Source organism: Anser anser, assembly GCF_964211835.1.
Source record: "Anser anser genome assembly, chromosome: 12".
In the NCBI taxonomy this organism is placed as follows: Eukaryota; Metazoa; Chordata; class Aves; order Anseriformes; family Anatidae; genus Anser; species Anser anser.
This window is the reverse complement of record NC_139733.1, coordinates 17,261,808-17,278,981: the sequence shown is the minus strand read 5'-3', so window position 1 is coordinate 17,278,981 and position 17,174 is coordinate 17,261,808. Positions and strand designations below refer to the sequence as shown.

Below are 17,174 nucleotides of genomic sequence, written 5' to 3'. Positions count from 1 at the left end.
GGGACGGATGTAACCACCTCAGGACAGAGATAAGACACGTATCTAAGCCAGCACTGCCAGCTTTAATATGTTCCATTCCCCCCAAAAAAAACAAATTTCCCCCTGTGTAGCCTCGGGGCTTTGGTATGCACAAGCACAGCTAACAAAGCAGCTGCTAATAGGAGGTTTTTGCTCATTCCTTTTACTGCATGATTGGTCCCAGGGAAACAGGTGGAGTGCAATGAGGTGCCAGGACAGCAGAGCCAAGCTCGGTCCCAGCCTGGCTCACCGCTGTGTCTGTGCACTTGTTAGAACGGGGAGGGACAGAGGAAAAACAGATCAAATGCTCTTGCTTGCCTGTTCATAGATTTTCCAAACTTCCTACGCAGGGAAACCTTTTTTTACGAGAAACCCTTCGGAGTTGAAAGGGAAGTTCATCCACACTAAGCTAAGGAAAAGCAGCAGGGGGTTTGGCTTCACTGTCGTTGGAGGAGATGAGCCAGATGAATTTCTGCAGATCAAAAGTTTGGTGCTCGACGGCCCCGCAGCCCTGGATGGCAAAATGGAAACAGGTACTTTAAATCAAAATCTCCAGCACCACTTTGATTTATGTTTTTACAGATGTTTTTATGTGCAATTCTTAACGACCTTTAGTCCTCACCTTGTTTTGGGGGAAAGGCATTCGTCTTTCCAATTAGCAAGCAAGGAAGTGGGATACAATGGGGGATATACTCTAAATCTTCGGTGTTTTTGTAGGGTTGCATCACTGCACGTTGTATTTATCTGCCATGGCATGCACCCCTTCTCCCAGCTTCTCGCAGGTTATGGGCAGAGGAGTGCCCACCTGCGCATTGCATGCTAAAGATCCTTGTCTTGCAGCCACAGCCTTAAAGAAGTGAATCATACCTAGATTTCAGGCTAAAGTATGCTTGAGACATGCTACGTGGCGCTGTTTTTAAGCAGTTGGTATTTGAGCCTTCTGTTACAGCTCTCATACGCTCTCAGTTTTGCTTCTATCATATGTCAGCGTAGCACAGGGTGTAACAGTGAGAGCTGGGGCTTCACAATAACTGCTAAATGGGCTATATATTGTCGCTTGAATTTATTAATTTTTGCATGAGCCAAATTCCGTTTTCGCTTTCAAAAACATTTCTGTACATGAGGGCTTTATGCCGTGAATCCTTTATGTGCAGATAATTCTTGCTTGCCCAAATGTGACTGCTCCTTTTCCTTGCAAAGTGTATGGGTGCTGCTCTTCACCTGTGAGTGGTACCTGTGGGTGCTGCGGACCAGAGCTTACAGGCTCCACTTCCCACGTTCCTGCACAAACGTGAAGCAGCTGTATGCATTGGTCTGTCTGTCTGTGTCCTCTGCAGGGGACGTCATAGTCAGTGTGAACGACACCTGTGTGCTGGGGCACACTCATGCTCAAGTCGTGAAAATCTTCCAGTCCATCCCCATCGGTGCCAGCGTGGACCTGGAACTGTGCCGAGGGTATCCCCTGCCCTTCGATCCCGATGACCCCAACACGAGCCTGGTGACGTCCGTGGCGATTTTGGACAAAGAGCCAATCATTGTGAACGGGCAGGAAAATTATGACTCCCCGGCGAGCCACAGCAGTAAAACAGGGAAAGTAAACGGCACAAAGGAAGCGAGACCCAGCAGCCCGGCTGAGGTCTCCTCCAACGGACCCCACGGCTACCCCAATGACACGGTCTCTTTGGCGTCCTCGATAGCAACGCAGCCTGAACTGATAACTGTGCATATAGTGAAAGGGCCCATGGGCTTTGGCTTTACTATAGCAGACAGTCCCGGCGGGGGCGGCCAAAGAGTGAAACAAATCGTGGACAGCCCGCGGTGCCGAGGCCTGAAGGAGGGCGATCTCATAGTCGAAGTGAACAAGAAGAATGTGCAGAGCCTCACGCACAACCAGGTGGTGGATATGCTGATTGAATGTCCCAAGGGAAGCGAAGTCACGTTGCTGGTGCAGCGAGGAGGTACGTTTTCGAAACTGCTTGCAAATCTTTCTTCTTGAAATGAAACAAAAAACCTTGCGTGTCACAAAAGACCTGCTCTTGTAAACTTCTCTGCTGAAATGGTTTGTGGCCTGAGGCGCAGGAACTGCCGCACGTTGGCAGTTGTTAGGTTACATAGATATTTAAAATTATTGGGGTTTTGATGCTGCTCTGAGGGGAATGTGCATTAGTTCCTGTGCGCGCTTGCACTACACACGGCTTCTGGTAGGGGGCAAGAGGGTGGTATGGCTACACCTTTACTTACATTACAAACCCCGATCCGCTCATAAAACTTTATTCATTTAAAAAATGTAGACATTTCTTGAGCTGTTTTAAGGGATAAAAGAAGCTTGTAATATGTTCTGTGATTTGCAGTGTCTGAAGCCAGATACCCATGGACTTTTCACTATGGAAAGGACTTTTCACTGGGGTGCAATTGGGGTTGGAGGCAGAGGAGTTAAACTTCTTCATGTTGTGAGCAACTGAAATGTTTCTTCTTGCCATATTCATTTGTTGGCAACTGGGAGCTGAGCTTGTTTTCGGTTGCGTTGCTGAGAGGGCACCAGCAGGTACAAAAAATGCCCTGCAGGCAGTATGTCTGCAGTCCGGGCGTGGGCATGCAGGGTAACCTGCTAGTGGGACCCGGCCGTCTGCAGGAGCCCTCTGCCACCCACAGAGTAAGGGTAAAGCGGCACACCCCACCTCACGTAGCACGCTCTCATCTGCAGGTTAAAGTTACAGGGAGAGAGAGTGGGGAGCTTGCAGGGGATGTTCAGATCAGCTGAAGAGTATGAAGCTGAGAGCAGAGGGGTCGGCTCTCCCCCGTGTCTCTGCTCCCTGCTGCGAGGAGGGATCACCCTGAGGCTGGTCCTGCGGCTCTGACAGGGGCAAAGCCCTGGCCCCAAGGCGCTCCCAGTCCTGCGTGGTGCTTTGCACAGACAACAAGCAGTGGGCGCTCAGCACCCTGCAGGGACAGGCACGCTGCGGGGACAGAGGTAAGCTGGGGGGCAGGTGCTGAATGCAGCCCCAGGCAGCCCTGGGAGGAATGTTGGATATGAAAGCACTTCTCTGAAACCCTCCCAAAGTGTTTTGATTGTAGTCAGTTGGCAACCAAGGCCAGTCCATTTAATGGAGGCACGCTGCTTTCTGAATTTGCAACTCTGGTTTGTTTTTGAAGTCCTTTCAAGGATTGGAGGGCACCGATTCTGCAATTAATAGCAATCCCGGAGAAAGCAGTGCCTTTCTTATACTCCTTCCTTTGCAACTGCCTACTGTATTTCTGTATTTTGGTAGTAAATTAAAAAGTACAGAACAGAATATATTAAAGAGTTCTGCAATTTTCGAGGTGTGAGTTCCTTAGAGACTTTCAATACTAGATAGGTTTAAAAAATGGACCACAGTCTCATGATTAATATATGTATTTTGGAAAAAATATGGTTGGAAGAAAGATAGCAGCTATTATTAATCCTCCTTGAGAGCACATATATATCTGGTACCACCATACATTAATTATTTGAATTGTGGCTGACATTTAATAATTCTCCTTGTGCCTTGAAGGCATAATGAAAAGATTTGATGAGGAAATAAAAGCAGAGTTTTAATAGGATAGTAAATAGTTCCCTGGTAATCTTGCTGAATCTCATATATTTTTTATTGAATTGAGGTACTAAACACATGTTGAACATTTGCTGTCCCCTTCCCACATAGGTGCCATATCAATCTCCTTGAGCTCCCTCCCTCCCTCCAGGTCCTGACATTTCTCTCTCAGTGCAGAGCACTTGCAGCTCCAAATTTCATGCTCTCATGATACAGGACTCTGAAACTGTGGTGGCCCTGGATCCAGTTAATCATTGAAATGTGGTTTTCTCCCCCCACCCAGAAGAAAGCTGGACTGAAAGGCACGGAGGCTGTGGCACGCAAGCCAAGCAGAATACACACAGTGGTAGTAGCCCGCCATCAAAACCAGTCAGGTTTGTTAAAAGGTCGAGATGGAGGTGGCTAAAACATACTCAACACCCAGTGCTGCTGCACTTGGGTCCTCTCTGCAGAAATTTTGCCTTGTGTTAGCTCTGCGAAGTCTTTTATCAGAAGTACCATCCCCAGACAACGTGCTGCTGTTTCTTGTGGTCCGATTACAGAAATGCATTTGGCCCCTGTGCCTGATTCAGGGCTCCTGAAGCTGTTCTTCTTCAGCTTCGCTGACAGTTGTCCTTTCCTCCTCCTCCCTCTGGTGTCCAGTGAAGAAAGTGCTCAGATGCTGCCAGGCATCCTTGCGTTAGCCTAGCATTTGCATTCAGCCAGGCTTTGCACAAAGCATCCCTGTAACACTATGTCTGGTGCTCAGAGCTGTCGAAAGGATTTGTCAGGAGCGATTACTAATCAGGCAGAAAAATATCAGCAAAAGACGGGTAATATACAGGAAAAGCTCTGCCTGCTCCAAGCTGCTCGTGCGCTCCCAACAACAAGGTTTAATTGTTAAAATGCAAACCCCCAGCCGCCGAGAGCAGCCTGGGAAATATTTCCCGTAAGGCTGGCTTGGGGGAGCAGGCGAGTCCTGCAGGTGCTCCGAGGGAGGAACGGAAGGAGGGTTTCAGGGAGGATGGAGCCGAAATGCCCCCTCTGCATGCTCAGCTGCTCGTGTGTCATCTGAAAATCATTTGTGGGACTCACATGAGCTTTTGGGGGGGGGAAGGTACATAAAGGGAGGGATGATGTCATGTCATTTTTTTGCTTTCGAGAGGCCCCATGGAAGACTTGCCTTACCTATGTTCTGTTTTCAGTTTATTTTCCCCTTTCTCCTCCCTTCCCTAGGGCTTGATTATATTCTTGCTATTGTTTTCCTATCTCATCCCTACACAGTGCTGGAAAAAACTCCCTAAGCCCATCTCACGGTTTGGACTTCAACATTCGAGGGGCTGAGGAAGGATGAACTCAGCACAGGGGCAGGGGCAGGGTGGCTGCTTGGGCTGTACCTGAGAGCAGATTGAAAAGCTGCCTTTGCTCAGCAAAATGAGGGGACGGAGAGGGGAAAATTATTGTCTGTAGCTATTAGGCAGGAGAGAAAGAAGATTCTTAAACCAGAGAGATCTTGGCTGAGGAGCAAATGGGTGTTGTCTGGCCGTGAGTAATTTAAAGCGGTAATAAGAAGGAAGTGCCGACCCATCAGAGTCTGTAAGTCCAACTGGAGGAGGCAGGAAGCCTTTGCTGGCTGAAGGTGAAGCTCAGCAGGTTTGAAGGGGTTACGACACGGTGCTTGCACCGGAGGAAGAGATGCTTGGCAGCACAGGAGGGCCGTTCGAGGCCTGACTACATAGAACTGCTAGCGCTATTGGTTGCAAAATGCAGAATTAAGGAGATGTTTTTGTCCCTGCGATGCACAATGCCACTGCACATCTCATTTATTTTGAAGAATTATTGTTAACAAGGCCACAAAAAGGCACATCTTTATTTTGAGTATTTGTAACTGAAAAAGGTTATTTAAACATTGAACCTACCAAGTAAACAAAGTACTTTTCCACCCCAAAAAAGGTAATGTTTGCCACTTGAAATCCATTTTTCATTGAAATCTTGTCGACGCAGAGTAATTGACTGAAATCAGCAATTCTCAAATACCTCACCATTCTGCATAGATTCCATTTGTAATAAAAGCAACATTTTGTCAGAATAATTTCCCTGCTTCCCAAGTGACTTCTGTTCCAGGGAGCTGTGTCTGTGCTAGGACGGGCAGGGGGCTGCTTCAGAAGTTGTTATTCTGCAAAAACTGCTGGGCTGTATTTATCTGGGTCGGTAAGAACTAACATTTGTCTCAGTGAAAGCAGCTGCACGTTTTACTGATGTATTTTGCAAATTACCTCAAATTAAAAAGGATTATTTTTTTTCAATTTTAGGTTAGTCTTCAGTACAAATAATCCAACGATACTGTGACTGCTTTGTGCTGGGTTACAAGACTTAGGCTGAGCAGTCTGCATGCGGGTTTGAATGGGCAGTTTCCTTTCCAAGCATTCACAGCTGGTGCTCGCTGGCATCTTTATTGACCAGAAGGCTGAAAGTAGCATAGACCTTGAGCCTGATCCATGTAATCCCCTCAAAGGTGTGTTCCCACTTCACTGGAGATCAAAGCAAAAGTGTGCAGTTGAGATGTCACTCACATGTCATGTGCAGATCAGTGCAGTTTCTAGTTGCTTTCCCTAGTGCCAAATTCACATGAAACCAGGGAACAGAAATCACTTTCAAGACATAAATGGTACGAATGTTGGAGTTTCAGAACCACGTGTGTTTTATGGGAAGGGGAGACTGAGCAACATCTACCTGTGTGAATGCCATCAGTGGGCACCTGAGTGCTAACCTCCATGTAAAAGCAGTCGGTGAAATCTCTGTTTCGGGTTCTGTAGAATGGAAGGTGGTTGTGGGGAGAGATGAGGCAAGAAGAGGGGAGGCCTCTGCTGGGTAACCCTGCTCATTTGCTCCTTGACTCAGCCGTAAGAAGGTCCTTGCGATACATAAAACTACAGCAGAGGTTTATAGCAACAGAACGAAATTACAGAGCTTGAAAGCAATAAACCTATTAAGTCTGCTTAGCTATATGAAGCCTCCCTTGCTGTTCCAGAGGTACTCTTGGCGTGTGAGGCTAATTAACCTCCACCACTTCCCATGGAGAGGAGTTAACTCCTTCCTCGTGTGCCAAAAATGAGTGCTGGACTCAACTGCTCTGGACTCGAAGGGTCTTTCAGTAGCCTAAAATGGAAGGACTTTTTTTTTTTTCCTCTCTCTCTATTTATCTTGTGTTTAGGCCCGTGAAACATAATACAATAATATAAAGATTTTTGTCTTTTTCTTTATGCTGCTGGCTGCAGCTTCAGGCACCCCCCAGCCAGGGCAGAGAGAGTTAGAAGATCCTTTAGACACGGTGGGAAAGCTTTACAAACAATATATCGTAACAACTTATAATTGCATGCACATTATAACAGCGTGATTGAAATCAGACTGCTCTTTGAGATCTAGAGTGTCAAAATACAATGCTTGGGCGTAAGTTACAGCGACACTGAGCGCAAGTGCCCAAACCGAGTGAGATCCATTACCACTGCTGGGTTCAGAGGACATCTCCTCCCTTTTTTCTGCCCCCACCACAAACCCCTCTCAGTCTGAATTTTGTAAGTGAAAATGTTGTCTTTGTACTTGTTTACTGAGATCCCTCTACCCCCACAGAAAGGGAACTTTACCTTCCTGTCCCCACCAAAAGTGTTGGAAAGCAATCATTGAGTGGTTAGAGCCAAAAAAAAAAAGTCTAATCTCACAGTGTTGGAGTTAGAGCTCATTTTCAGTTGCTATCCCTAATGATGTAAAACCATGGTAATTAGAGTTGCAATCAGCTATTCAGTAGAGGCTTGAACTCTTTTGAACAAGCCACTCACTTCTGTTTGCCCTTTAGGCTTGCAGTGAAGAGCGAGCTGAAAGTCATGCCACTTCTGCATCTAGCTGCCAGAAAATCTCAAACTGCCTTAGCAGCTGCTGAAGTAGAGGAAAAGCGAGTCCAAACTGCTCTTAGGACAAAATCACAACCTGGGAATCGGATGACCGTTACCACAGAGCATGTTTGCCTGTGCCAAAGCTTCTGGAAAGGGAAGAAAAGTTCAGGGTTTCCAGCAGTGTTTTCGGTTCTCAGCACAGAGGGCGCAGAGCATTACACTGGGGTCTTTGTCCCACGCCTGGATCCGCAGGCACCCCCGTGAAAATCCACCTCCCTGAGCTCGGAGCTGCCGGTAGGGATCGTCCTGCAGCCCTCCCTGGCAGTGGGTTTCTCCCTCTACCCCCTAGCCCACCACGTTGTGACATCTTCTTCCCTCACCAGAAGCAGACCTAATTCCTCTCTGCCATATGGTGTGCTCAGCTCACCTCTGCGGTTCTGAAAACTCCATTTCAAGTCATCTCAATTCTTTCTTGCCTCAGCCTCCTTCCCTTCTGTCAAGCACCACCAGCTCCCAGTGCTCCCAGTACCTTCTGCTCAGGTGTCTCCCATCACGCCTGCTGGCTCTCAGCAGTTTGTCACTCCGTGCAGGTTATTTTGACGTGCACACTATAAAACACCTGATATTGTAGTGCTACTAACACCATCCAGAAATAACAGGTGGGGATATACTTTTTTTTTTTGATCGCTCACAGGTGCACGTATTTATTTAGTAAATTATGTTAAAAATGAGAATCGCAGCATGTTTAAAGAAATATATGTACATATGTAATGCCAAGATTTATTTTTCTAGTTCTTTTTTTCTGTTTTTCTTTTTTTTTTTCCTTTTTGTAATGTCAGGGCTATTGCTTTGCGATTCCAGACTTACGTATTTCCTGATCTAATTGGGAACTTATTTGGCATTTAAAAATCTGCCTTCGATCATTTTCTGTTGTTTAATTTTGTTACTATTTCCTTTAAATAGATTTGCCTTCAAAGAAGGAAATCAGATAAGTAAAGTTTTTGTCTACAAAATGCATAAAAATGAAATATTTTTAAACATTTTGCAATGTTATCTTTCTGTTTTCAAAAAAATAGATAATCCTAGTACAAACACATTGCTTAAACACTACATCAGGTTTAATATAATTTCAACACAAGCTGCCTAGTTTCCATGAGTTACGGTGCAGGAGAGGAGCTGAGTTTGGAGAACCTTTGTCTGGGAGTAGATGCATCTTTTTTTTCCAATCCACTGAGTCAGTCTTTGCTGTTCTCTTCTCTCTGTTTAGCAGAATTATATTCAAACAAGGCCAAAAAAGCTGATGAGACTTTAAAACAAGTTTAAAGCAAAAAAAAACAAGTTTAAAGCAAGTTTGATGTCACATTTACTATTCTCTTACAGTCTGATTAGGGACCAGTATATCAAGGAGCAGGTACAAAAATCAGTTCAAGTCAAGAAAAGATGAAATAAAGGAAACGTTACACGTTGCGATATTTTTAATAACAAGTTTGAAGTTCATAGCCCTTATTAGGATTGCTTATATGCATGCATTTTGATGCACTGTGCAAGTTAATTTTCCTCTGAACAGCACCGGAGCATTAGACGTGCCTTTTTGGGGCAATGCAGTGTATTGTTATGCAGCACAATACACTGATCACTGGTAATTGGTTTTGTAAAGCAAGCTAGCAGGAGCTTGTTTTTCTTTGTGATAAAAATAAGCCAAACTTTACATTTGAAATCAGGTCGTCTTATAAATAATGTAATATTTGGGGATTATGCAGTGTTTTTCTCCTTCAAAGTGCTTTACAGGTGTTAATCTTAGCGACATTAACCGTTTGGTTTTGATTATCTGAATTTGCAAGGCTTGGGACAACTGTGTTTTTACCAAAAACATGAAGTTCTGGTGCTGCCGAAGTTCATGGCAAGGCTCCCATTAGACTCCAGGAGGCAGTAGGGTTTCAGCAAGGTTTTGAATGCCTACAAATGCCTGTAGCCACAAAGGATAATTGTTGGTTGCTTTTTGAGGCACCTTAGTGTTCGATGTGCATTACTAATGTTGATACAAACAGTGCATTTGCAGGAACTAATTAATTAGCCTTACCAGGTCATGCTGGAGTTTCTCAATGCAAGGCATCCAGTTGAAATAGGAAGAGACAAATTCAACTATCGACCTCAGTAAGCCCAAGCACTTCATTTAAGGCCCCAAAACTCCAGATATAAAAATAATATGTATTATTCTGTCTTTTTACCTCAAGCCTCTAGTATTCATATTAATTGCCTTTTCAAAACCCCAAAGGTTAAGAAACTTCAAACAATGCATATATGAGCACCTGACTCCAAAAAACAACGGCTTTATATTTTATTGCAATCCTGATAAGGAAGGAAAATGGGCATTGCTGGAATGTGGGCATTTTAATTGCCTGCAGAATTTCCAGCTCTTGCTGGTGTGGGGCATGCAATGTGCTGACTCTGATCTGTACGACATTGGAGGCACAAGTGTTTTCCCCCCAGCTACCCTTCATTAACTCCGTTTGATTCTCTTCTAGAAATGAGTAAGCAAATGGAGAGATGCCGGAAATCTGCTTTTTGGGTCAGCGTTAGTTTTGCATCAGTTGCCCTGCATTTCTGTGGCAGCACGGCCTTTCTGTGCTGTAGCATGTGTCCCCCAGACATGCGTGTCACCGGGAAGGGCAGAAGAGCACCAAGCAGTTGCTGATTCATTGCATGGCATTTTGTAACATGCTAACATGCTTTGCCTTAATTTTAAGGGCTGAGGTAATTTCCTAAAGTTTTGAGCTATTTCATGAAGTGTGCCTGGAGGCCAGGAGGAAACCTGTACTTTGATTATTAAGGAGATGAGCGATTAACATATTTGGATTAACAACATCATTTCAGGTTCGCATAATGCTGCACGCTGACAAGGCGATAGCGGCGCTGTGCACGTTACACACTTGGCTGCCTTTCTGTGGCACTGGATCTGCTTTATAATCAGTAAGAATACCAAGGCGATTGCTGAACGCTGGAAGAAAAAATGTCTGAAATCTTCTCATCGGGATGTTTTATTGCATGAACCGCCTTATCTGTCAGAAAGCAGCTCGTTCTTAGATGAGAACAAAACTGGGGGTTGCTTAGCAAATGGAAGGCGAGAGCTCTGAAATTCTTCCCAAAGCCTTTTGTTCTCCCCAGATTGAGGTTTTGAAAGTTGTGGGTTTGGTTTTTTTCCGCCTCATGTTTTGATTTGGTTTTGGTATTAAATGCCGAAGTGGTAGAAGTGGAGCAACTCAAATCCACGCAGCGTTGTTCTCTATCAAATGTGATGTGCTGTAACACAAGGTGGCACAGCAGAACCTAGTGCTAGGCATTAGATAAGGCAGATTTAACTAGGGATGTGCCTCCCACATCTTCATCAGGATTTGCACAGCAGGAAATGGAGCAGACTTGGAGCTGTGCAGCTCAGAGGGTTTTATTCCACCCAGTTTTTCCTCCTACCCGTTTGTGCTGCCTGTGTGGCATTTGGGTGTGAGTGTACTTGTAAATAAGGAGTTTTTATCAGCCACGCTGCAGGTGGGTGCGGTGGCTGCTGCCCTGATTTGGCATTATAATAACCAGTCATAACAGAATTAATGAGCTATCAGAAATCCAAGAAAGGGCTTTGTTTATCACTGTAATTAACTACATTTGGAGAGTCATTAAAAGCAATAGCAGGTAGGCAAAACGGAGGAAGAAGGATAGTGTTATAATGTGCTAGTGGATGGTTTTGTTCTGAGACAGATTGTTTTTAAATATATACCCTTGTGTTTCTAAGTCTTTTCTGAATTTAATTGTGGATTTTAATTTTTTTTCCCTACCCAGCATCAGGATTTCCTTTTTCTTCCTTTCTGTGTTTCTTTTCCTTGATCAGGTGTGATGGTGGTAGGAATTAGGACTGTACCAGCCTTAAGGCCCTGGTAAAGCGGCGCCTTTTGTGTTGCCAGGAGCCTGCAGCGTGCCGTGTCGGTCCGGGAGAGCTGGCAGGCAGGTAGACCAGAGGAACTGGGTGGAGGACGCTGAGCTTCAGGGCACTGGCGCAGCTGGCTGAGGATGCTGGGGACACAGGAAGGTGATATCGGGAGGGATGTGGCAGGCGGATAAGGGTCCCCAGAAGTTTTGTCTCCATCCTTATCCTCAAGGGTTAGTTTCTGAGATGCACAGTTACAGATATCGAAGTATACTGGGTTACTGATCCATTTTTATAGAGAACTGTATTGTAAATTGATAAAGTCATGGCAAATCTGTTGTCCTCTAGTAAAAAAATTCTGTCTTGTGCAATGTGTGCATGTGCATACCCCAGGACAGAATCTGGCTGAGCATGCTGTAAATATTATTATATTACTAAGGGATGTTACTTATTAATAGCAGCAGCGAACTAATGCCAGGAGGGCCCTATTTGCAGGCATCCCCTTTGTACGAGCTGCTGACCAAATCTGAAATAAGAGAACCTGCCGTAAACCAAACAGGTTCGAGCATGTGGATTTACACCTTTTAACGGTGCTGCAGTAAGCCTGAAGACAAACACCCTCAGGAGATAACTCTGGATGTGACAACAGCAAAATAAGTTTTTTCCTCTAGCAGCGTGCTCCGTGCTGAGCTTGGAGAGGCAACTGAGATGGGCCTCCGGGTGTCACCTCCCTTTGGTGCCCGCATGGCCATGCTCCGGGACAGCCAGCTGAGGAGATGACATTTGGGACTGGGCCCCTCCGAGCTAGAAATCAAACCCCTGGTTTATTATCACTTAATTTCAGGGACAACAGAAATTGCAGCGCACTGAAAAAAATGTGACGTGCTCTAAAAGTAAAGCATGCAAGTCGTAGGTTTTGTGGGCTTGTGGTAAAGGGTAAGTAGCTTCGTGCATAGCCACTTTAGTATATGGAAATACATATAAATTGATATTGTGTACGCATGTAAATTTATATTATGTACACATGCGCTTGCACATATGTATAAAGGACACCAAGGTTTCTAATTACTTTCCAATTCTGGTGTTCACCTTCTCAAATTCCTGATGTTTAAGAAATTTAATGTCTATGTACATATTTGTTTAAATATTAACAGAGATTTTCATTTAAGCAAATGACTTCAACCGCTCAAGCTTTAGGAAGAACTCTTCATTTAATGAGCTTCATAAATAAAATTCTAACAACTGCTGACATGCTTCCAGCCATTGGCTGGATGGGTAATGGTTGCACTAATTCTCAATCACTTTATTATCTTACTGTCTTGGCTTTACCGTATGTATCTTACTACATAGTTAAATTTATATTTTTGTAGTAATTAAATAGCATTTTATTGGCCTATATCTTCTTTATCACTTCTGCAGTCAGTTCTGGTTTGAGATGCTGCAAATATGACTGGATTTGCAAATGAAGGGAATTGTTTTGCATCCTGACCGAGAATGACTAATTGAAGTTAATACAATTAAACATCTTTAGAGCACCTAAAGCTGAAATTCTTGTTAATGGTGATAATATACTATGCCTCATTATGCTTTTTGCTAGTGCCAGTGGGTTAATAATGCCCGAGATGGTCTCTTGAAAACAACCCATTCCTAGCATTAGCATTCAACATTAGCATCAGAAACATGGCATTTTTCACTTTATTTGATAGCTACCAATCTTGATTTATGGCAGGGCTAAATTCCTTCAGTGTGAATTATTCTCTCACGTAAAGCTTGCATTGCAGAGCTGATTTTCTTGCTAGCACAGCGATGCTCTTGTTATACAGATCACAATGATGGGCAGGAAAGTTGTCCAGGAAGGAGGCAGGGGTTTTCTTCTTGGTGGAGCTCCTTACGGCTGTGTGCAGACTTGGGTCTCTTGCTGCCAATTACTCTGGTGCGTTTCCTTGATCTTTGTTCACTCTGGAAAAGATCAACTTCCCTCCATTTTTTGTTAGATAGTTTTTGTCCTTTATTAAAAATTCTTTGGCAACGGATTATACAGAATCAAGGGGATTGCTTTGTCACTACCACCTCGTCTCCCCTGCCCCCAGCAGCACTAATGGCCATTAGCGTTAATTATTTAGAGTTCCTTCTTTTGCACACAGAAAACAGCGATCAATGTGCAATGCCATATACTGTTGTGTACCCCCTGATTCCGGTACTTTACCCCTCATCTTTCGCAGTGTCTGTTTCCTTTGATACAGCCTTTGGCTTTTATTCAGCACAGTGTAAGCAGCACTGTTTAGAAAGCTAGTTATTATTTTTTTTCCCAGGCAGGAATGTTTTCTCTGCAAACGTTAACCTTGTGACACAATCTGAAATGTTTCTTTTCATGTGTTTTTATTCATCTCCCCCTAATTTTCAGTTGTTGTGCATTCTGGGCTGCAGACCACACAAAGGCAAAACCAAATGGGTGGCCTCTTCACCTGGGCTCACCTATGGCGTTTTTGTTGTAGGATGCAGGTGGTCCACAGGGTGTCCAGATTGGAAATGTTAAACAGTCATGGGAAGCGAAGATCCTGTCTCAGTTGTTCTGTTTCGTCATGTGCAAAAACACCCAAACACTGGAAAGTGTTGAGCAGTTGCCACAGAGATTGTTAGCAATAAAATAAATAAGATGATATATCTAGGTTCTGGGTGGGCTCTTAGCGACTTTCAAGCACCTTTGTCCTGTGGATGGGTTGTGCGAACTGGTATTGTTACAACTTCAGCTGGATCCCGTTGAAATACATACCTATAATACGATAATATAAGTATAATACCATAAATATATATTTATATTTTATGTGTGTGTGCATATATCTACATATATTTATATTACAACATATATATATGTGTGTCATATACATGTATATAAATATATATATTTGTTGGTGGTAGAGGGAGAAGTGTTCGCTCCAACTGACGTTCGCATAACTGAGCTGTACAGAGGGGATGACTGGATGTCTTCCTTAAGACTCAGCCTTTGATCGTTTTAATCCACTGTGTCTCAAATGTGATGTGTTTGGTGTCCATCTGGGTAATTTTTGAACATCTGTGGTCTTCTGAGGTCTGTCACCAGAGTCCGGCCCAGGTTATGGTACAGGTTTGTAGTTAAATATCGCGATCTGTACGTGCTCAGTGAAACACGATTTGCCACATGTTGTGGTCTGCCCATGCTACTTTGGTTGCATAAAGACAAAAGGGGTTGAGAAAATGTTCTTGTATAAGTTGAGGACCACTGCGTGTGACAGCAACACCTGGGGGTGACTTCCCTGTTTTGGCCCTGGGCTCTCCCGTGATCCCATAGCATGTAGGGTTGGGGTGCTCACAGCTTCCCAGCACCAAAAGGTTTACCGCAGAAGACTGCAAAATTAACACATGCTGAATAATATGAAAGGAACTGGCTTGCAACCTTACGGCGTGCACTGCATCATTCACAGCATAATTTGGTGTCACACAGCAGAATATTGCCCGTGATGGGTAAAGGCATAAAGAATGCTGGAGTCATGGTACAAAACTTGCTTAATGATTTGCATTTTTTTCCCTGCGTTACAAAACATAGTTGAGCAGATGGATGCAGCCAGCTGTACATAGAGCTTTAGGGAGTACTGGAGAAAAAAGAGAGAGGTTTCGTTAAGATAAATGTAATAATCTCTGTGATAATTAGTTTAATTTAGATCCTTGCATCTGACTCATTTTTGACTAACCTTGTATGAAGCCTTTCTTCCCTTACTGACGAGTCTGCGAATTTAGTGTGATTACAATCCCTTTTTTTGTGCTTGTGGATTGCTCGCTGATCACTGGTATTTTTCATTAAGCAGTTGCTTTATTACATTGTTATTTAGAGGAGAGTAATTTGTGTTTTCTAATTAATTTAATTCCAGTCACATTCTGTAAGTAGCTACAATGAGCCCATTCAAGGGGGTTTGGGTCATATTGACATTGTTTACCAGATGTGCCGGTTTGTTTTAAAACACTGTTAACTCTGCGATGACACCAGCCCCGCTCGCTTGCACTGCTCTGCCTTCCGTCTTCTCTAATCTGCACCTCCAGAAGCCCCCAAGATTAGGAGATGCATTTACCGTGCTGGTTGGAGATGTCCACGTGGATTAAATCACAGCGGAACCGCACTGCCCACGGTGTTGGTACAACCATTGCTACTCCCTTGTCAAATTTGAGCGGGGAAAGGCAGTAAAGCCTTGTGGCTTCTCTAGCTGGGGGTATGAATGCCGTGACTCTGAGCACCAAAAATTGGCAGAAATGCCAGGGAGATGCAAAGCGTTAAGTCCACGTGTGGTCCGTCTAGCTCTGAAAACTCGTGGGAAGGCTTCAGGAGAGGATGGGCAGCCTCCAGGATGCGCACAACCAGGCAAGGCACAGCATGAGCAGTGCCTGGGTGGCAATGGGATGCGGTTAACATAATAGAAAGATGAATGTTGTAATTCAGAGTTGACACCATCCCGAATTCAGAGGCGTGGGCACTTGCGTATGCTGTAAGCTTTTGGGAAAGCTCATCGTTTCCTTGCTTGTGGCGCTCCCAGGAGCTGGGGCTTATGCAAGCGCCCTGCGTTCGTCACTGTTAAATAGCACATCCTTTCCATCATCTGAGCATGAAAACTACGTGTTACACCTATCATTTGCTCGTTTGGCCTGCTGCGTCAAGAACCGAGTCCCTAATTAGGTGAATAAATAACTTCGTTACAGGAAAATGTACAGGCACGTCATTCCCCTGACTGTAAGCCTGTCCCACGAACAGCTAACAATATTTGTGAACGTGTTCTGCAGCCACTTATTTTAGTAAAAAGTCAATTGCTGCAAATTCTGCAGCAAACACTGGTACAGAGCAGTAACACCGTTAAGATTCATCAGCCTCTAAAGGACCTGCCAAACAATGGCCTTGTGGGCATTTTCCATCATTTTTCAACCATTTTCCATCTCTTTTAGATTGGAAAAGTTAAAATTAACGACAAACTTTGAAGAAAAGGTTTGTTCGGTAGCTCATAGTTAGTAAATTTTAACATTTAATGGTTGTGATGCAATACAGTAAATTCTGGTACAGTTTGAACTGACAGCCCAGCTGCATCTCAGCTTTATATTTTGCAAGGGACATTTAAATCGCTGCAATACTTCTTCCGGCTCATGTTGGTCTGCCAAGGGTGCGTGCATGCAAGGAGCTCTGTCCTACCTATTGATTTAATAGGGAAGAGCATCTCTTGAAAGGGAAGAGTAAACGTGTGTGCATGCATGTGGAAGGAGGGGGAGAGAGAATTCCTGTCCGTGTGCTTCTGTCTATGATAAATGATGCCTGTTAAAAATGTGGCTCGCCGTGTACGTTATTAGTGCTTTACTCTTTAAGTCTATTATGCAAACCCAGTCACTGCCAGCAGAAATGGAGCTGCAGCCTCAGTTGTTCAGTTCAAACAGTTTTGATGTTTCGATGTCCCTCGATCAATCAGTGCCTGGAGGGGTATCTGCTTGTGCCTGGGAGCGCACCGCAGTGACGTGCAGAGTGCGGATGTTCCTCAAAAGCAGAAAACATTTCATTTAAAATGCTCGTTACAGTTTTCAGCCCTGTCTGCGAGCAGGCAGCAGTGAGCTCTGTTTATTGTTTTTAATTGTGGATCTTCCCTATTCAGAACTAACATTTCCCTAATTACCTTAAAATGAGCTTCTTCCTAGGCACATTTGTAATTCGCTTGCATCACTTATTTTATTCTCTGTGCAAAAGTTAGACGAGGGCATGGTTTTTAGCACAGACAAAATGCATGAAGTAGAAAA

General features: G+C 44.2%; 1 protein-coding gene across 42 annotated transcripts in view; it reads left to right on the top strand.

The window, feature by feature from the left end:
* The window catches only part of MAGI1 (membrane associated guanylate kinase, WW and PDZ domain containing 1), a 325,450-nt gene that overhangs the window by 271,056 nt on the left and 37,220 nt on the right, over positions 1-17,174 (top strand). For all 42 annotated transcript variants that reach the window (XM_083795144.1, XM_083795135.1, XM_083795146.1 and 39 more), the window contains 2 exons: positions 369-551; positions 1,356-1,976. In XM_083795144.1, the coding sequence (XP_083651270.1) occupies positions 369-551; positions 1,356-1,976 (804 nt within the window). The remainder of the gene's footprint in view (positions 1-368; positions 552-1,355; positions 1,977-17,174) is intronic.